Source organism: Eretmochelys imbricata, chromosome 4, assembly GCF_965152235.1.
Source record: "Eretmochelys imbricata isolate rEreImb1 chromosome 4, rEreImb1.hap1, whole genome shotgun sequence".
Lineage (NCBI taxonomy): Eukaryota > Metazoa > Chordata > Testudines > Cheloniidae > Eretmochelys > Eretmochelys imbricata.
In genome coordinates, this window is record NC_135575.1 from 124,694,665 (window position 1) to 124,713,611 (window position 18,947).

Here is an 18,947-nt window from a genome sequence, read left to right on the forward strand (position 1 = left end):
GCGCCACTAGCAGGGGCTACACTTCACAGTGCGGGGAGCTGATCACCTTATCTCCCCCCACTGCGAAGCACCCTGCCACTGCTGCTCCGAGCCTGCACAAAGCTACTACACCCATGTCAGAAAATGGGTGGGTGGGCATGGCCCCTCTGACTCCCCTGCCCTGCCCAGTTCTGGTGCCCCAAGACCCCCCATAGTGTGGGGAGCCCCAATGTTCTTTGTGCCCAGGGCCCTAATAAATCTTAATCTGCCTTTGATTGCTTCTGAAGACATTTCTCTGAAATACCCAGAATCACTAAGTTGTGTAATAACTAACCTATATAACCACAGGATTTTATTTTCATTATCCTTGTCCTCCCTCCCCCTTTCCTTCTTTTGTTTCTTACATGCCTTTGTTTTTTCTCATCTCAAATTAGACTATAAAACTCTTCAAGGCAAGGACTGTCTCTTACTTATTGTCTGCAAAAACAGAACCTTGATTCTGGCTGTATTGAGTCCTAGAGGAAACAACTATCCTCTACTACAATACAAATGATAATATAATCTTAGTTTAATAGATTTAAGGCCAGAAGGGATCATCTAGTCTGATCCATAGCACAGGCCGTAGAATTTCATTCAGTTTTTCTTGAACTGAGAGCAAAAAGTTGTGTTTGACTGAAGTATACCTTTCAGAAAGGCATCCAGCAGTATTCACGCAACATCCATCACACCGATACTATTTTTGTCTGCATAACAGTGCTCAGTCCTGCAGCTTCTTGCATACATGAGTAGTCCCACTGAAGTCAATGGGACTACTCATACAAGAAGAGCTTCAGGATTAGGTCCCTAACTTGCACATTAATCAGATTGGTATTTATTTATCTGCAAATAGATTTTAAAAAACTAGAATGACAGTTTCCATTTGTACTTACAGAAGCCGCACCTGGTGCCCCCTTCAAAGATGAATCCATTAGGGACCGCTCCATATCGGCGCAAATCTGAGAGCTTCCACTGCCCCATGACCGTGGGTGGAAGGTCTTTTACAAGGACTAGAATGTCATTGCAGAAGTGAAGAGTAGCCGGTCCACTCTCCAGCTTAGTGCCAGGTGCTACAGCAACATGAAACCTATGAACTATTCGGGGGCAAAAAAAAAAAATACAAATAAACCAATTAATTATGGTAGCAAGCAGGAAAAAAAACAAGCATGTTTGTAACAGAAACCAGTTTATTTAATAGTATTGTGTAGACTGAGTCCTAGCTACTATGCCATTTGGATCTACTATTATCAGATAAGGAACTCAGAGCATTTTTTTCCCCTCTAATAGTTCTGGGTAGCACCCAGATATCTTGGCAATGGCAGTATGGTTGCCAACCCTACAGGATTGGTCTGGCGTCTCCAGAAATTAAAGATTATGTCGTGTGATTAAATCTCCAGGAATAAGTCCAACCAAAACTGGCAACCCTAAATGGCAGTCATGGATCACTTGCACAGATATTAGGCCAATTTAGCTTTTGGAGCAATGCATTTAGGCTGTGAGCCATAGTTCAGCAACATGACTGATTAGAGACAGCTTTTCCCAAACATCCTTAAAGGGTGATGTGTTCCTCAGTGGTCTCGTTTCCTACCCCTGTTGCCTTCCCCAAATGATTCACCTCATGTTTAACCATCAGGACTCAAGGACAAATATATTCATCCCCAGATAACTGCATTCCAATAGGGTGTAGAATCATCCAGACATCTTGGCCACACCCTACCTCAATTCCATTGAGGAAAGGAGTACTTGTGGCACCTTAGAGACTAACAAATTTATTTGAGCATAAGCTTTCGTGAGCTACAGCTCACTTCATTAGATGCATTCCATTCCATTCCATTCCACTGATTGCTCAACTCTTTGCTGAACCTCTCCCCACCTCCTTTACCCTCCTTCTTCAAAATGAACCCTCCTCCTCCGCCATGTCAGGCCTCCATAGGCGCTTGCGTTGCTACTGAAATCGGAGGGTGTGAATGGAGGGCCTCACTTTGACATTTCCTGCTCTCACCCTCCAGCCTGCTCTTTAGAAAGAAGCCACTGAGTGTTGACCCCTCTCTGGCTGTTCTGAGTTGCTCTGACGTTTCCTAGGCTGAAGGCAGGACTAGGAGCTGACTGATCAGGAGGATACCCCAAGAACTAGATAGGGGTTCACTTTAGGCACGGGGTTCTACCCATCCTATTCTCACAACAGTCACAGACTCTCCTCCCCACATGTACTATCCATGTGGTTCAGTAGACAGGGCAGCAGGCTAGGTTCTATTCCCAGCTATGCCACTGACTCACTCTGCCACCTTTGACAAGTCATCCCCAATCTTAGTGCCTTGGTTTTCCTACATGTAAAATGGGGATAATGACGCTTACCCACTTTTGTGAAGCGCTTCGGGATCTATGGATGAAAGGTGCTGAGTACTGTTGTTATTGCTGTATCCCAGGAAGTTAGTGGATTCTCAGGTGACAGATACCTCGAAACTGACCAACTTCCTAAGGATTACCTTGATCTAAAGTATTACTACATATTTAAAATATTAAAATATTTAAAATTTCCTCTGCATCAGAGGTGCACACTAAGCCCAAAAACTGCCTACTCATCACTAAAATCCACAGGGAAAGCACTAAAGAACCAATTCTTATAACTATTCTTCCCTTCTCCTTGACTAGATTTTCTCACCTTTAAAATGTCAGGAAATTTAACAGCATCTGATCTTTGCTTCTCATATAAGTATTCTGCTGTGTTCTTCAATAAATTACCATCTAGCTGCCAGACAACTCCTCATCTATACCTGCATTTGATAATTTCCCTAAGGTCCTAGCAGAATTAGCCAGAAAGTAATTCAAGAGAAATGTAAAAGGAAGCCAGAGAGAGAACTCACCATAGCTCTACTTATGGCGTGGCTCCAAAACACTGCTGGGGAACAAATCTGTGTTCAGGTGATATTGCTTGTCTGCTGTGTGATTATTACCACTTATTTAGAAAAATCCAATACACTACCAAAGTGAAACCAAATCATCGCTGATTATAGAATGTTCCTTATTCAGTCTTACATCAACTTAGACATCACTCGGACGTTACTTCTGTTTGTACAAGATGGAGCTTTGTAAGTAGCCCTAGTTTAGAGGCTACCAGACTATGAGCTTAGTGGTTCTGTTCCACCACATCTAAATGATGAACAGGGTAACTAATGGTTGCAAGCTCCAATTGCTGCATAAATAAAAAATCGACAGCTAGAGTTCCAGAATCACCCCTAAAATGTGCCAAGTCAACACCTAGATTTAAACACACCCAAATTTGAGGAAAGTTTAGATCTGGATAGAAACTTTGTGGTATAGGCCCAACTCTGATGTAGCTGTAGAAAGTAGCAGTCTTTCCTTCCTGAAATGTAACTTTTACAGTGTAGTCCCCAAACCTCACTCCCACTCTACACAGGAATACAGGCATTGGCACCCTGACAGCAGGATTGTCTGGCTATGTAGACTCCCTCCTCAGGCCCTACGCTACCAGCACTCCCAGCTATCTTCGAGACACCACTGACTTCCTGAGGAAACTACAATCCATCGGTGATCTTCCTGAAAACACCATCCTGGCCACTATGGATGTAGAAGCCCTCTACACCAACATTCCACTCAAAGATGGACTATAGGCCATCAGGAGCAGTATCCCCGATAATGTCATGGCAAACCTGGTGGCTGAACTTTGTGACTTTGCCCTTACCCATAACTATTTCACATTTGGGGACAATGTATACCTTCAGATCAGCGGCACTGCTATGGGTACCCGCATGGCCCCACAGTATGCCAACATTTTTATTGCTGACTTAGAACAATGCTTCCTCAGCTCTCATCCCCTAATGCCCCTACTCTACTTGCACTACACTGATGACATCTTCATCATCTGGACCCATGGAAAAGAAGCCCTTGAGGAATTCCACCAGGATTTCAACAATTTCCAACCCACCATCAACCTCAGCCTGGACCAGTCCACACAAGAGATCCACTTCCTGGACACTACGGTGCTAATAAGCGATGGTCACATAAACACCACCCTAAACCGGCAACCTACTGACCGCTATTGCTATCTACATGCCTCCAGCTAGACCATATCACACGATCCATTGTCTACAGCCAAACTCTACGATACAACCGCATTTGCTCCAACACCTCAGACAGAGACAAACACCTACAAGATCTCTATCAAGCGTTCTTACAACTACAATACCCACCTACTGAAGTGAAGAAACAGATTGACAGAGCCAGAAGAGTACCCAGATGTTACCTACTACAGGACAGGCCCAACAAAGAAAATAACAGAACACCACTAGCCATCACCTTCAGCCCCCAACTAAAACCTCTCCAATGCATCATCAAGGATCTACTACCTATCCTGAAGGACGACCCATCGCTCTCACAAATCTTGGGAAACAGGCCAGTCCTTGCCTACAGACAGCCCCCCAACCTGAAGCAAATACTTACCAGCAACCACACACCACACAACAGAGCCACTAACCCAGGAACCTATCCTTGCAACAAAGCCCGTTGCCAACTGTGTCCACATATCTATTCAGGGGACACCATCATAGGGCCTAATCACATCAGCCACACTACCAGAGGCTCGTTCACCTGCACATCTATCAATGTGATATATGCCATCATGTGCCAGCAATGCCCCTCTGCCATGTACATTGACCAAACTGGACAGTCTCTACGTAAAAGAATAAATGGACACAAATCAGATGTCAAGAATTATAACATTCAAAAACCAGTTGGAGAACGCTTCAGTCTGTTCGGTCACTCGATTACAGACCTAAAAGTGGCAATTCTTCAACAAAAAACTTCAAAAACAGACTCTAGCGAGAGACTGCTGAATTGGAATTAATTTGCAAATTGGATACAATTAACTTAGGCTTGAATAAAAACTGGGAATGGATGTGTCATTACACAAAGTAAAACTATTTCCCCATGGTTATTTCCCCCCTTCCCTCCCCTGCTACTGTTCCTCAGATGTTCTTGTCAACTGCTGGAAATGGCCCACCTTGATTATCACTACAAAAGGTTTTCCCCTCCCCCGCTCGCCTGCTGGTAATAGCTCACCTTACCTGATCACTCTTGTTACAGTGTGTATGGTAACACCCATTGTTTCATGTTCTCTGTGTATATAAATCTCCCCACAGTATTTTCCACTGCATGCATCTGATGAAGTAAGTTGTAGCTCACAAAAGCTTATGCTCAAATAAATTGGTTAGTCTCTAAGGTGCCACAAGTCCTCCTTTTCTTTTTGCGAATACAGACTAACACGGCTGTTACTCTGAAATCTCTCATTTCCCTCAGTTTTATAGTTGGCTCCCTTAATTCCACTGGATCCTCTAACCCTGCCTCTCTTGCCTCTCTCTCCCACCATCATCTCACTAGCTCCCTCTGTATCTACTCCCTCTGCAGAACACTTCTGGAGGAAACTCTCCACTCCAAGTTCACCCACTCCTCATTCTGTTCTGCCATCTTCCTTGAAAAATAGCTCCAGTCCTCCTCCCTAATGGTATCCCATACCTACAACCACCAATGCTCATTTGCCACCTTTTACTGCCCCCTCAAGTCCTTAACCACCATCCTTAAATTCATAGATTCCAAGGCCAGAAGGGACCCCGGTGATCATGTAGTTTGATCTCCTGCATAACACAGGCCATACCTGGCCCCCTCAGCCCAGGAGCTCGTTGACTTCAAGGAGAAAATTGTCAGGTTCTCTTGTAAGTTTCCTCCATCCCCTCCTAATATCCTTTTCTCCTTTACCTCAGTCAGACTCAGGTATCTTGCTCACTGTCTATTTCCAAACCGCCCACCCCTCCCCGTTTTGCCCCATGGCATACAAACACATTTTACTGTCCCCAACCTCAAAGAACCAAACCTCAAACAACTACTGTCCCATTTCCCTGGTTTCCTTCACGTCTAAACTGAATGGACTGTGTACACCCACTACCTTAACTCCCTCTCCTCTAAATCCCTTCTGAATTGCCTCCTGTCTTGCTTCTGCACTCCACTGAAACTGTTCTCCCCAAGGTCTCCAAAGAGCTCTTCCTGACCAAGTTTTACATACTCCATTCTGTCCTTTCAATAAGCCCTGTCCTTGCTCTGCCAACTGTGCCAACCTTCATGCCTCTCCAGTTCTTTCCCCAATTCCTATCTCCATGCCTTCCACACTACCCCCTATGCCTGAAACAACTTCTCTATTCTGATACAGCAGGTTCCCCCTACACCTTATTCAGGTCCTTCTTAAAGGCTCACTTCTACCACACACACACACCCCATGCACACAAACTTATACTACATGTTTTCCCCACCCCAACACTGCATTAGAATGAAATCAGGAAAACAAAACAAACCCTGCCAAGCTTGCACCCTCCTCCACAATTCTCAGTGCATCTAGAGTTATCTGCATCTGTCTTTTAGACCATAAGCTTCTGAGGCAAGGGTGTCTTTGTATAGTGACACGCCCATCGTCAACACTTAAAGGTGATAAATTATACATAAATAATAATGATCATCAGTAATAATAAATGTATGTCCTAATGCTTTACCAAACACTAAAAGCCAATTACCCTGGATTATCCCCATAAATTGTCGGCCACTACAACGCATTTCAGAGCTACAGATCTGAAAATGAAGGACATAGTAGATTAAAGTTAAACGTACAGGTGAGAATGGCATCTTTACTATGAGATTCTCCCATTACATGTATTTGAGAGGGGATGTTCAGCAGCACTGCTTATTATCTAGTCTATCAGACAGAACTGGGAGTGGGTATTAATTCCTGGGTTCTAATCATGGCTCTAACACTCATAGTTTTTGTCCTCCCTGAGCACAAGGATTTGTCATGAATCCATGTGCTATAGACACAATTAAAAGCTAAAGCTGACAAACCTCTGACTTGGATAGCTAGGACTAGAGCCCTGGCCCCTCAGCTCCACAAAACACAAGCCTTTAATACCTGAGCCAAAGAAGATAGTAGAAGCACGTTGCAGTTATTACCTTACCCTCTCTGTGGCACACCTCTAGTGGGCAGTACACACACGTTACACACTGCATGTGACAGCTGACCTGGAGCGCACAAGGAAGTGAAGGCTGTTGGCTCCAAGGCCAGTGACAATCTGGGCCCTTTCAACTAAGGGTTTTGTTTGCATTCTTTCCAAAAGAGAAGAATGTGACAAGACAAAGGTTACCTTCCCCCAAACTGTAGCGAATCCGTACATCCCATGCATACATAGTTTCCTTGTTGTCAAATCCCAGCATCACGACTTGAGATAGACAGATGATAGCAAGTGTGTGATTTAAGCCCTCATAGGAGAGACCAGGATCCAGGCCACAGATGTCTTCTAAGGTCACACTGCTCCTCTCCTTATGTCCTTTGGCTCGCTCAGATTTATCCTTGTACACCAACATGACTAAACAATCTGAAAGAAGCAGAGCTGTCAGAGAACCTGACGCGTAACGGAACACAATTCTCAGTACTCGACTTGAGAAAACACATTTGCCAACTGTGCCATAGGCTGGCTTAATTCAGTTTTCACTCCGTGGAAACTACTAAAAAAAATTGTAAAAAGTGAATATTTTCCAGGCTGTTTTTAAGGTGACTTAAGACAGACAGAGAAGAATATTTCTTGCAGATGACTGTCTCTCTCCGGAATTCTGCCCTTCAGCTTAATTTCCTATCAAAACTATGCTTAAATCGTGATTTTTAAAGTTATAATCTTACTTTTATAACGATAAACAAGATCAAGGGTAAAGAATCTCTTCTGGATAATGCCAATAATGGATCAGGTAGAGAATTACTTAAAGCTATGCCCTCTCATTTTTACCTAGCATTCACACTCATATTTCCTTTCTTAGAATTCACTGTGTTCTGAAGTGCAGGATTTGATGTAGGGCCCAAATCCTGCAATTCCCTGTGTGCAAATGGACTGCTGAGCCTGGGCAGAGCCCCACTGACTTCAGGGGGTACCATGCAGGCACATCAGCTCACTCTTGCACAAGAAGTTGCAGGCTTTGGGCTTAAATTGTATAAGTCAACATTTGATGCTTTATGTTCAATTTCTTTTTATTCATGGTGTCTGTGTGAGCCCCCGTAGGATGTGTCCAGGACTTGTATTATTTGTTTAAGATTTGACATTTGTGTTTTTATTTTGATGCTATTATACTGTTGGTGCTCTTTTGATAACAGTAATTGTTACACTTTTTACATTATGTTTTAAAATCTAGTCTCACTGTAAGTTCCATCATTATGACGCTCTTCCTTATCTCAGGCTTATACGGGTGCAACAGACTGTACACCCCTGTATTCACCCCTTGCGCACTACTGTAATAATCTTTGTACAAAGTATGCCTTGTGGGGTATCATTTGAAAACTTAATTTGCTGGTCATTATGGTCCTGGTAAAATACATCTAGCAACATTGTATGTAAATTACAAAATTCCACTTTATGGTATTACTAAAACATATTCCAAGTCTGGGTAGTGGTCAAACCAGTTCCTCAGAGACAAAAGGCAAGCTGATGCCTCAGGCCAGGTGATAACAAGGTCAATGGGCCATTACTTACTAAATGGTCATTCTTTGGCAGAAAAGGGGGCATGAGGGAAAAATGTTCCCATCCACACAAACTTTTTGTCTCCTGAATCTCAGCTGCAGATGCTTCTCAAAGGAGAAAGAGAAATATAAAAAGAAAGGGGAAGACATCCAAAGAGCACCCCTTTCTCTGTCCATTGAGTCACTGCACCAGAAGGAACAAAGGAAGTAGCTGTTAAACAGCAGAAGGGGTCCTGGCCTAACAAGTTTGGCCAGTAAGACTGCTGAGAGCATGTGGCGCGGAAAACATTTACTTCGAATTTAACATTGCTTGTTAAATGAGACATGAGTTGTGTTTTATCTTTGTTTTGCTTGTAAGCGTTTCTGATTTGTATGCCTCATTAATTGTAGTCACTTAAAATTCATCTCTTTGTTGTTTTATCTAAACCAGAGTGTTTGCATTGAAGAATTTGGGAAACTCCACTTGGGATAACAGGTTTTGTGCACATCATTTCTATTAATAAAATGATGAGCATGTCCAGGAAAGGACTGGGCAATACAAGACGTACATTTCTGGGGAAATATCTGGGACTGGGAGTCTGCTGCAGTATACTTCAGGCTGGTAAAAACCTGGGCGCAACTGGCAGTAAAGTGCATGTAAAAAGAAAAGGAATACTTGTGGCACCTTAGAGACTAACCAATTTATTTGAGCATAAGCTTTCGTGAGCTACAGCTCACTTCATCAGATGCATTCAGTGGAAAATACAGTGAGATTTATATACACACAGAACATGAAAAAATGGGTGTTTATCATGCACACTGTAAGGAGAGTGATCACTTAAGATGAGCTATTGCCAGCAGGAAGGGGGGGAGAAAACCCTTTGTAGTGATTATCAAGGTGGGCCATTTCCAGCAGTTAGCAAGAACGTCTGAGGAACAGTGGGGAGGGGAGGGAAATAAACAAGGGGAAATAGTTTTACTTTGTGTAATGACTCAACCACTCCCAGTCTCTATTCAAGCCTAAGTTAATTGTATTCAATTTGCAAATTAATTCCAATTCAGCAGTCTCTCGCTAGAGTCTGTTTTTGAAGTCTTTTTGTTGAAGAATAGCCACTTTTAGGTCAGAAATCGAGTGTCCAGAGAGATTGAAGTGTTCTCCAACTGGTTTTGAATGTTATAATTCTTGACATCTGATTTGTGTCCATTTATTCTTTTACGTAGAGAAAGTCCAGTTTGACCAATGTACATGGCAGAGGGGCATTGCTGGCACATGATGGCATACATCAGATTGGTAGATGTGCAGGTGAACGAGCCTCTGATAGTGTGGCTGATGTGATTAGGCCCTATGATGGTGTCCCCTGAATAGATATGTAGACACAGTTGGCAACGGGCTTTGTTGCAAGGATAGGTTCCTGGGTTAGTGGCTCTGTTGTGTGGTGTGTGGTTGCTGGTGAGTATTTGCTTCAGGTTGGGGGGCTGTCTGTAGGCAAGGACTGGCCTGTTTCCCAAGATTTGTGAGAGCGATGGGTCGTCCTTCAGGATAGGTAGTAGATCCTTGATGATGTGTTGGAGAGGTTTTAGTTGGGGGCTGAAGGTGATGGCTAGTGGCGTTCTGTTATTTTCTTTGTTGGGCCTGTCCTGTAGTAGGTAACTTCTGGGTACTCTTCTGGCTCTGTCAATCTGTTTCTTCACTTCAGTAGGTGGGTACTGTAGTTGTAAGAACGCTTGATAGAGATCTTGTAGGTGTTTGTCTCTGTCTGAGGTGTTGGAGCAAATGCGGTTGTATCGTAGAGTTTGGCTGTAGACAATGGATCGTGTGGTATGGTCTAGGTGAAAGCTGGAGGCATGTAGATAGCAATAGCAGTCAGTAGGTTGCCGGTTTAGGGTGGTGTTTATGTGACCATCGCTTATTAGCACCGTAGTGTCCAGGAAGTGGATCTCTTGTGTGGACTGGTCCAGGCTGAGATTGATGGTGGGATGGAAATTGTTGAAATCCTGGTGGAATTCCTCAAGGGCTTCTTTTCCATGGGTCCAGATGATGAAGATGTCATCAGTGTAGTGCAAGTAGAGTAGGGGCATTAGGGGACGAGAGCTGAGGAAGCGTTGTTCTAAGTCAGCAATAAAAATGTTGGCATACTGTGGGGCCATGAGGGTACCAATAGCAGTGCCGCTGATTTGAAGGTATACATTGTCCCCAAATGTAAAATAGTTATGGGTAAGGACAAAGTCACAAAGTTCAGCCACCAGGTTTGCTGTGACATTATCGGGGATAGCGTTCCTGACGGCTTGTAGTCCATCTTTGTGTGGAATGTTGGTGTAGAGGGCTTCTACATCCATAGTGGCCAGGATGGCGTTATCAGGAAGATCACCGATGGATTGTAGTTTCCTCAGGAAGTCAGTGGTGTCTCGAAGATAGCTGGGAGTGCTGGTAGAGTAGGGCCTGAGGAGGGAGTCTACATAGCCAGACAATCCTGCTGTCAGGTGACAATGCCTGAGATAATGGGGCGCCCAGGATTTCCAGGTTTATGGATCTTGGGTAATAGATAGTATACCCCAGGTCGGGGTTCCAGGGATGTGTCTGTGCGGATTTGTTCTTGTGCTTTTTCAGGGAGTTTCTTGAGCAAATGCTGTAGTTTCTTTTGGTAACCCTCAGTGGGATTGGAGGGTAATGGCTTGTAGAAAGTGGTGCTGGAGAGTTGCCGAGCAGCCTCTTGTTCATATTCCGACCTATTCATGATGACAACAGCACCTCCTTTGTCAGCCTTTTTGATTATGATGTCAGAGTTGTTTCTGAGGCTGTGGATGGCATTGTGTTCTGCACGGCTGAGGTTATGGGGCAAGTGATGCTGCTTTTCCATAATTTCATCCCGTGCATGGGAAATTTAAAGGTTAGGCTCAAATAAATTGGTTAGTCTCTAAGGTGCCACAAGTACTCCTTTTCTTTTTGCGAATACAGATTAACATGGCTGCTACTCTGAAAAGTGCATGTAAGTCATTCCCAGCTATTGATGAGCAGTCCAGTGGAGGCAACACCAGAAAGCAGTGTAAAAGACACCACAGGTTAGAGAGCACAGGTGATACAGCTACTCACCAGTCTAGATTATACCCTGGGTATGGCAATGGCATAGCGTCAGGACAATGGGATGGCCAGCTATGACTGGAGCTGGAACAGGCACAAGCAGGGTCAGGAGCACTGCATCAGAGCTACCAGGCAGCAGGGAGTATCCCTGACAATTTAGTGACATTGAGTGTCTGCTTTCATTAGGAGCCTAGCTAGCTATCTTGGGGTCACCTGATTAGACTCCTGCTTGTGGATTCGCTGGATCCCTAGGACTCCCAAGTAATTACCTCAGATGACTCATCAGACTCAGGCTCATGATGACTCATCACACAAAGGCATCAACTCCTTGCAGGGCTAACCACTGCTGTAATTTATAATGTGCAAGTGGGCAGTTACACCTGCTTGCAGCCCCACGGACATCAAGGGGGCTTTTTGTAGGCACATCAGCCCATCTATCCATTGTAAAGTGCAGGTCCAGGGCCTAACTCAACTGAATTTCATGACCCTAGGATTAACACACATTAACGTACGCATTTTGTATGCATTATAGACATGCATATGGTTTTCCATGTGCTTCATGTCATAGCCAGCAATTTCCTTAATTTCCTAAAATTAAGGTATTAAATGTTAAAAGAGCTAGTGTTGACATCAGTAGTAAAAGTACTGTTGTCTCATATTAAGTCATCTTTGTGATACTCTAAATTTAATGAAAAACATGTTTTTAACTTGATAGTGTAAAAATCCCTACAACATTCCTTATCTATGTTACAAATAACACCACTGTTGTCAACTCCATGCAGTCAAAATTCATGAATTAGGCCTCCAATCATGAGATTTTAAATATAATAAATGTGGGATTATTTTTGTTTGCTTTCTGGTTTCTGAAATGTTAGGCTTCACTTGAATAACACTTCCAAGCTTTTTCTCCACAACCGTGAAATATACTTTAAAAAAGAAAAAGAAAATGAAAAAGAAAAAAGAGAAAGAATGAGTTGTTTCAGAGTAGCAGCCGTGTTAGTCTGTATTCGCAAAAAGAAAAGGAGTACTTGTGGCACCTTAGAGACTAACAAATTTATTTGAGCATAAGCTTTCGTGAGCTACAGCTCACTTCATCGGATGCATTTGTTAGTCTCTAAGGTGCCACAAGTACTCCTTTATTAAAGAATGAGTTGTAATCATATGATTCCAGGACCTAAGGGTTCAAGAAAAACACCCAATATGATCAATCTCACAATAAAAACCAAAAGTGAGCAAGACTGTAACACCATAGTTGATGAAAATGAAAAGGATTCTTTTTTAAAAAAAATTTACTTTTCCCGACTTATGAGGTTCAATTTGTCACTCCCCCGTTTCTCAGACTAAATTTCCATTGACTTCATTAGGAACGTTGCCTGAGTGAGGGCTGCAAGGTTAGGACCATATCATTCATTTATTATTTGCATTTATTTCAGTTTGGACAGTGAAAACGGATGAGCCAGTAGTAACCATTTTGTTCATGGTCAGCGTCACTCTTTTTGAGTTCTAGCAGAACACTGCAATGTTTGAATTATAAACACTTCAAGGGGATATTTCTTCGTTTAAAAAAAATCTAGTGGATCTTCTTAATATCATAGAAACATTTGTTTTGGTTTTAAATTTTGTAAATTCTTCAGGTTTACAAAATGTAAAATTGGCAGCAGTTTGTCCCAACACTGTCTGGGGTGGAAATGGAAACAAACCCCAATCCTGCAATCCGATTCTCCTGGGCAGACTCCTGAACATGCATGCAGTCCTGTTGATCCCCATAAGACACTAGTTCCAGGGTTAAAAGTGTCCAGGATTTGTCTGTGCTATCAGATTGCAAGATGGGGGTCACTGTTATTAAGAAGTACTATAGTTGCCATGTTGTCAACTTCCATTATTTTAATCATAATTCTTGTGGTATTTGGAGACAGCTCATGAAGACAATGACTATGTGAGACACTCAGTTTTTTTTTCTTAAGTACATTTCTACCTAGAGCTGGCAGGACACACAAACACATACACACACACAGTATTGTCCCAACCTGTGAAAAATTTTGAGATTTTAAAAAGTTTCCCATTGTGCAAAGAAACAAAAGCAAGATCTTTCTCAGATTTTTGTGAAGCACGAGAGAGAGAGAGAGAGAGAGAGAGAGAGAGGGTATGTCTACACTGCATTGGGGCAAGAGCCTCCCCATCTGGTTCCACAGACTCATGCTAGCAGGTCTCACACTACCATGCTAAAATAGCTGGGCAGATGTTGCGGCCTGGACAGGAGCTCAGACTCTGAAGCTGGGCAGGGCCTCCAGATCCTGAGCTGAAAATGCCATCATGACTAAACAGAGTAGAAGAGACAGTGAGAGACAAAAAGACATCTTTTAAAATTGGAAGTCAAAGCCTTCTGGGGAAAACAGAAAGGAGGGGCTACTGAATGATCAAGTTGCTAAAGCAGCACTCAAGGAAGATGAGGTTGTTGCAGAGAAGCTAAATGAATTCTTTGCATCAGATTCCCACACCTCCCTCAGCCATTCTTTTCAGGTGACAAATTGAGGACCTGCCCCAGGTTGAGTTGTCAACAGAGGACATTTGGGAACAAACTGATAAAGTGAACAGCAATAAATCACCAGGACCACAGAATCATAGACTATCAGGGTTAGAAGGGACCTCAGGAGGTCATCTAGTCCAACCCTCTGCTCGAAGCAGGACCAATCCCCAACTAAGTCATCCCAGCCAGGGATTTGTCAAGCCTGACCTTAAAAACTTCAAAGGAAGGAGATTCCACCACCTCCCTAGGTAACGCATTCCAGTGTTTCACCACCCTCCTATGAAAAAGTTTTTCCTAATATCCAACTTAAACCTCCCCCACTGCAACTTGAGACCATTACTCCTCGTTCTCTCATCTGCTACCACTGAGAACAGTCTAGATCCATCCTCTTTGGCACCCCCTTTCAGGTAGTTGAAAGCAGCTATCAAATCCCCCCTCATTCTTCTCTTCCGCAGACTAAACAATCCCAGTTCCCTCAGCCTCTCCTCATAAGTCATGTGCTCCAGCCTTCTGATCATTTTTGTTGCCCTCCACTGGACGCTTTCCAATTTTTCCACATCCTTCTTGTAGTGTGGGGCCCAAAACTGGACACAGTACTCTAGATGAGGCCTCACCAATGTCGAATACAGGGGAACGATCACGTCCCTCGATCTGCTGGCAATGCCCCTACTTATACATCCCAAAATGCCATTGGCCTTCTTGGCAACAAGGGCACACTGTTGACTCATATCCAGCTTCTCATCCACTGTAATCCCTAGGTCCTTTTCTGCAGAACTACTGCCTAGCCATTCGGTCCCTAGTCTGTAGCAGTGCACGGGATTCTTCCGTCCTAAGTGCAGGACTCTGCACTTGTCCTTGTTGAACCTCATCAGATTTCTTTTGGCCCAATCCTCTAATTTGTCAAGGGTCCTCAGTATCCTATCTCTACCTCCAGCATATCTATCTCTCCTCCCAGTTTAGTGTCATCTGCAAACTTGCTGAGGGTGCAATCCACACCATCCTCCAGATCATTAATGAAGATATTGAAAAAAACCAGCCCCAGGACCGACCCTTGGGGCACTTGATACCGGCTGCCAACTACACATGGAGCCATTGATCACTACTTGTTGAGCCCGACAATCTAGTCAGCTTTCTATCCACCTTCTAGTCCATTCATCTAGCCCATACTTCTTTAACTTGCTGGCAAGAATACTGTGGGAGACCATTGCAAAAGCTTTGCTAAAGTCAAGGAACAACACGTCCACTGCTTTCCCCTCATCAACAGAGCCAGTTATCTCATCATAGAAGGCAATTAGATTAGTCAAGCATGACTTGCCCTAAGTGAATCCATGCTGACTGTTCCTGATCACTTTCCTCTCCTCTCAGTGCTTCAGAATTTAGGACCTGCTTTATGATATTTCCAGGGACTGAGGTGAGGCTGACTGGCCTGTAGTTCCCAGGATCCTCCTTCCTCCCTTTTTTAAAGATGGGCACGACATTAGCCTTTTTCCAGTCATCCGGGACCTCCCCCAATCGCCATGAGTTTTCAAAGATAATGGCCAATGGCTCTGCAATCACATCCACCAACTCCTTTAGCACTCTCGGATGCAGCGCATCCGGCCCCATGGACTTGTGCTCATCCAGCATTTCTAAATAGTCCCGAACCACTTCTTTCTTCACAGAGGGCTGGTCACCTCCTCCCCATGCTGTGCTGCCCAGTGCAGCAGTCTGGGAGCTGACCTTGTTCAAGAAGACAGAGGCAAAAAAAGCATTAAGTAATTAGCTTTTTCCACATCCTCTGTCACTAGGTTGCCTCCCTCATTTAGTAAGAGGCCCACGCTTTCCTTGACTTTCTTCGTGTTGCTAACATACCTGAAGAAACCCTTCTTGTTACTCTTAACATCTCTTGCTAGCTGCAACTCCAGGTGTGATTTGGCCTTCCTGATTTCACTCCTGCATGCCCGAGCAATATTTTTATACTCTTCCCTGGTCATTTGTCCAATCTTCCACTTCTTGTAAGCTTCTTTTTTGTGATTAAGATCAGCAAGGATTTCACTGTTAAGCCAAGCTGGTCGCCTGCCATATTTACTATTCTTTCTACACATTGGGATGGTTTGTCCCCGTAACCTCAATAAGGGTTCTTTAAATTACAGCCAGCTCTCCTGGACTCCTTTCCCCCTCATGTTATTCTCCCAGGGGATCCTGCCCATCAGTTCCCTGAGGTTGTCAAAGTCTGCTTTTCTGAAGTCCAGGGTCCGTATTCTGCTGCTCTCCTTTCTTCCTTGTGTCAGGATCCTGAACTCGACCATCTCATGGTCACTGCCTCCCAGGTTCCCATCCACTTTTGCTTTCCCGACTAATTCTTCCCGGTTTGTGAGCAGCAGGTCAAGAAGAGCTCTGCCCCTAGTTGGTTCCTCCAGCACTTGCACCAGGAAATTTTCCCCTTCATTTTCCAAAAACTTCCTGGATTGTCTGTGCACCGCTGTATTGCTCTCCCAGCAGATATTCCATAAGAACCAGGGCCTGCGATCTAGTAACTTCCATTAGTTGCCGGAAGAAAGCCTCGTCCACCTCATCCCCCTGATCCGGTGGTCTATAGCAGACTCTCACCATGACATCACCCTTGTTGCTCACGCTTCTAAACTTAATCCAGAGACTCTCAGGTTTTTCTGCAGTTTCATACCGGAGCTCTGAGCAGTCATACTGCTCTCTTACATACAATGCAACTACCTCACCTTTTCTGCCCTGCCTGTCCTTCCTGAACAGTTTATATCCATCCATGACAGTACTCCAGTCATGTGAGGTATCCCACCAAGTCTCTGTTATTCCAATCACATCATAATTCCTTGACTGTGCCAGGACTTCCAGTTCTCCCTGCTTGTTTCCCAGGCTTGTTTTCCCAGGCTTCTTGCATTAGGCACTTGAGATAACTTGCTGTTTGTCCTGCTTTCTTAGTATGAGGGAGGAGCCCTCCCCTTTTGCGCTCTCCTGCTTGTGCTTCCTCCCAGTATCCCACATCCCCACTTACCTCTGGGCTTTGTTCTCCTTCCCCCGGTGAACCTAGTTTAAAGCCCTCCTCACTAGGTTAGCCAGCCTGCTTGCGAAGATGCTCTTCTCTCTCTTCGTTAGGTGGAGCCCATCTCTGCCAAGCACTCCTCCTTCTTGGAACACCATCCCATGATCAAAGAATCCAAAGCCTTCACTCCAACACCATCTGTGTAGCCATTCGTTGACTTCCACAATTCGACAGTATTTACGCAGGCCTTTTCCTTCCACAGGGAGGATGGACGAGAACACCATTTGCACCTCAAACTTCTTTATCCTTCTTCCCAGAGCCACGTAGTCTGCAGTGATCTGCTCAAGGTCATTCTTGGCAGTGTCATTGGTGCCCATCTGGAGAAGCAGGAAGGGATAGCAATCCGAGGGCTTGATGAGTCTCGGCAGTCTCTCTGTCACATCGTGAATCCCATTGTGACCAGATGGTATTCAGCCAAGAGTTCTGCAGTTTCATATTTGAGTTCCTTCAGAACTTCTAACTATGACATGTAACTTATCACTCAAATCAGCCTCTATACCAGATGACTAGAGGATAGCTAATGTAACGCCAATTTTTTAAAAAGCCTCCAGAGGCTATACTGGCAATTACAGGCCAGTAAGCCTTTACTTCAATACCAGGCAAATTGGTTGAAACAAATAGTAAAGAACAGCATGGTAAGAGACATAGATGAACACAGTATGTTGGGGAAGAGTCAACACTGCTCTAGTAAAGGAAATCATGCCTCACCAACATACTAGAATTCTTTGAGGGGTTCATAAATATGTGAACCAGCGTGGTCCGTTTGATGGAGTGTACTTGGACTTTCAGAAAGCCTTTGGCAAGGTCCCTCACCAAAGCTCTTAAAGTAAGCAGTCATGGGACAAGGAAGGAAGGTTCTCTCATGGATCCATAACTGATTAAAAGATAGGAATAAAGGGTCAGTTTTCACAGTGGAGAGAGGTGAATAGTGGAGTCACCCAAGGATCTGTACTAGGACCTGTGCTGTTTAACATAGTCAAAAATGATCTGGAAAAAACGATAAACAGTGAGGGGGCAAGGTTTGCAAACAATAATAAGTTACTAAAGATAGTTAACTTCAAAGCAGACTGTGAAGAGTTACAAAGGGATTTCACAAAACTGGGTGAGTGGGCAACAAAATGGCAGTTGAAATTCAATATTGAAAAGTGCAAAGTAATGCACACTGGAAAACATAATCCCAACTATACATACAAAATGATAGGGTCTAAATTAGCTGTTACCACTAAAGAAACAGATCTTGGAGTCACCATAGATAGTTTGCTCATCCGCTCAGTGTGCGCTCGCAATCAAAAAAAGCTAACGGAACGTTAGGTACCATTTGGAAAGGGATTGATAATAAGACAGCAAATATCATAGTGCCACCATATAAATCCACTGTAAGCCCACACCCTGAATACCGTGTGTAGGTCTCGTCATCCTGTCTCAAAAAAGATATTAGAATTGGCAAAAGTACAGAGAAGGCAACAAAAATGATATGGAGTATGAAACAGCTTCCACATAAGCAGAGATTAAGAAGACAAACCATTCAGCTTGGAAAAGGGACAACTGAGGGGAGATATGATAGAGGTTTATAAAATCATGAATGGTGTGGAGAAAGTGAACAAGTGTTTTTTTTACCCCTTCATATAACACACAAAACGGGGTCCCCAATATAATTAATAGGCAGGAAGTTTAAAATAAATAAAGGAAGTACTTCTTCACACAACACACAGTCAACCTGGAACTCATTGCC

General features: G+C 43.8%; 1 protein-coding gene across 1 annotated transcript in view; it reads right to left on the minus strand.

The window, feature by feature from the left end:
• Positions 1-7,446, minus strand: part of DOK7 (docking protein 7) — a 94,113-nt gene extending 86,667 nt beyond the window's left edge. Inside the window, exons 1-2 of the mRNA XM_077814666.1 lie at positions 7,215-7,446; positions 909-1,109 (exon numbers count right to left, since the gene is read on the minus strand). Of these exons, the coding sequence (XP_077670792.1) occupies positions 909-1,109; positions 7,215-7,434 (421 nt within the window). The 5' untranslated portion in view covers positions 7,435-7,446. The remainder of the gene's footprint in view (positions 1-908; positions 1,110-7,214) is intronic.
• Between the last annotated feature and the right edge of the window lie 11,501 nt (positions 7,447-18,947).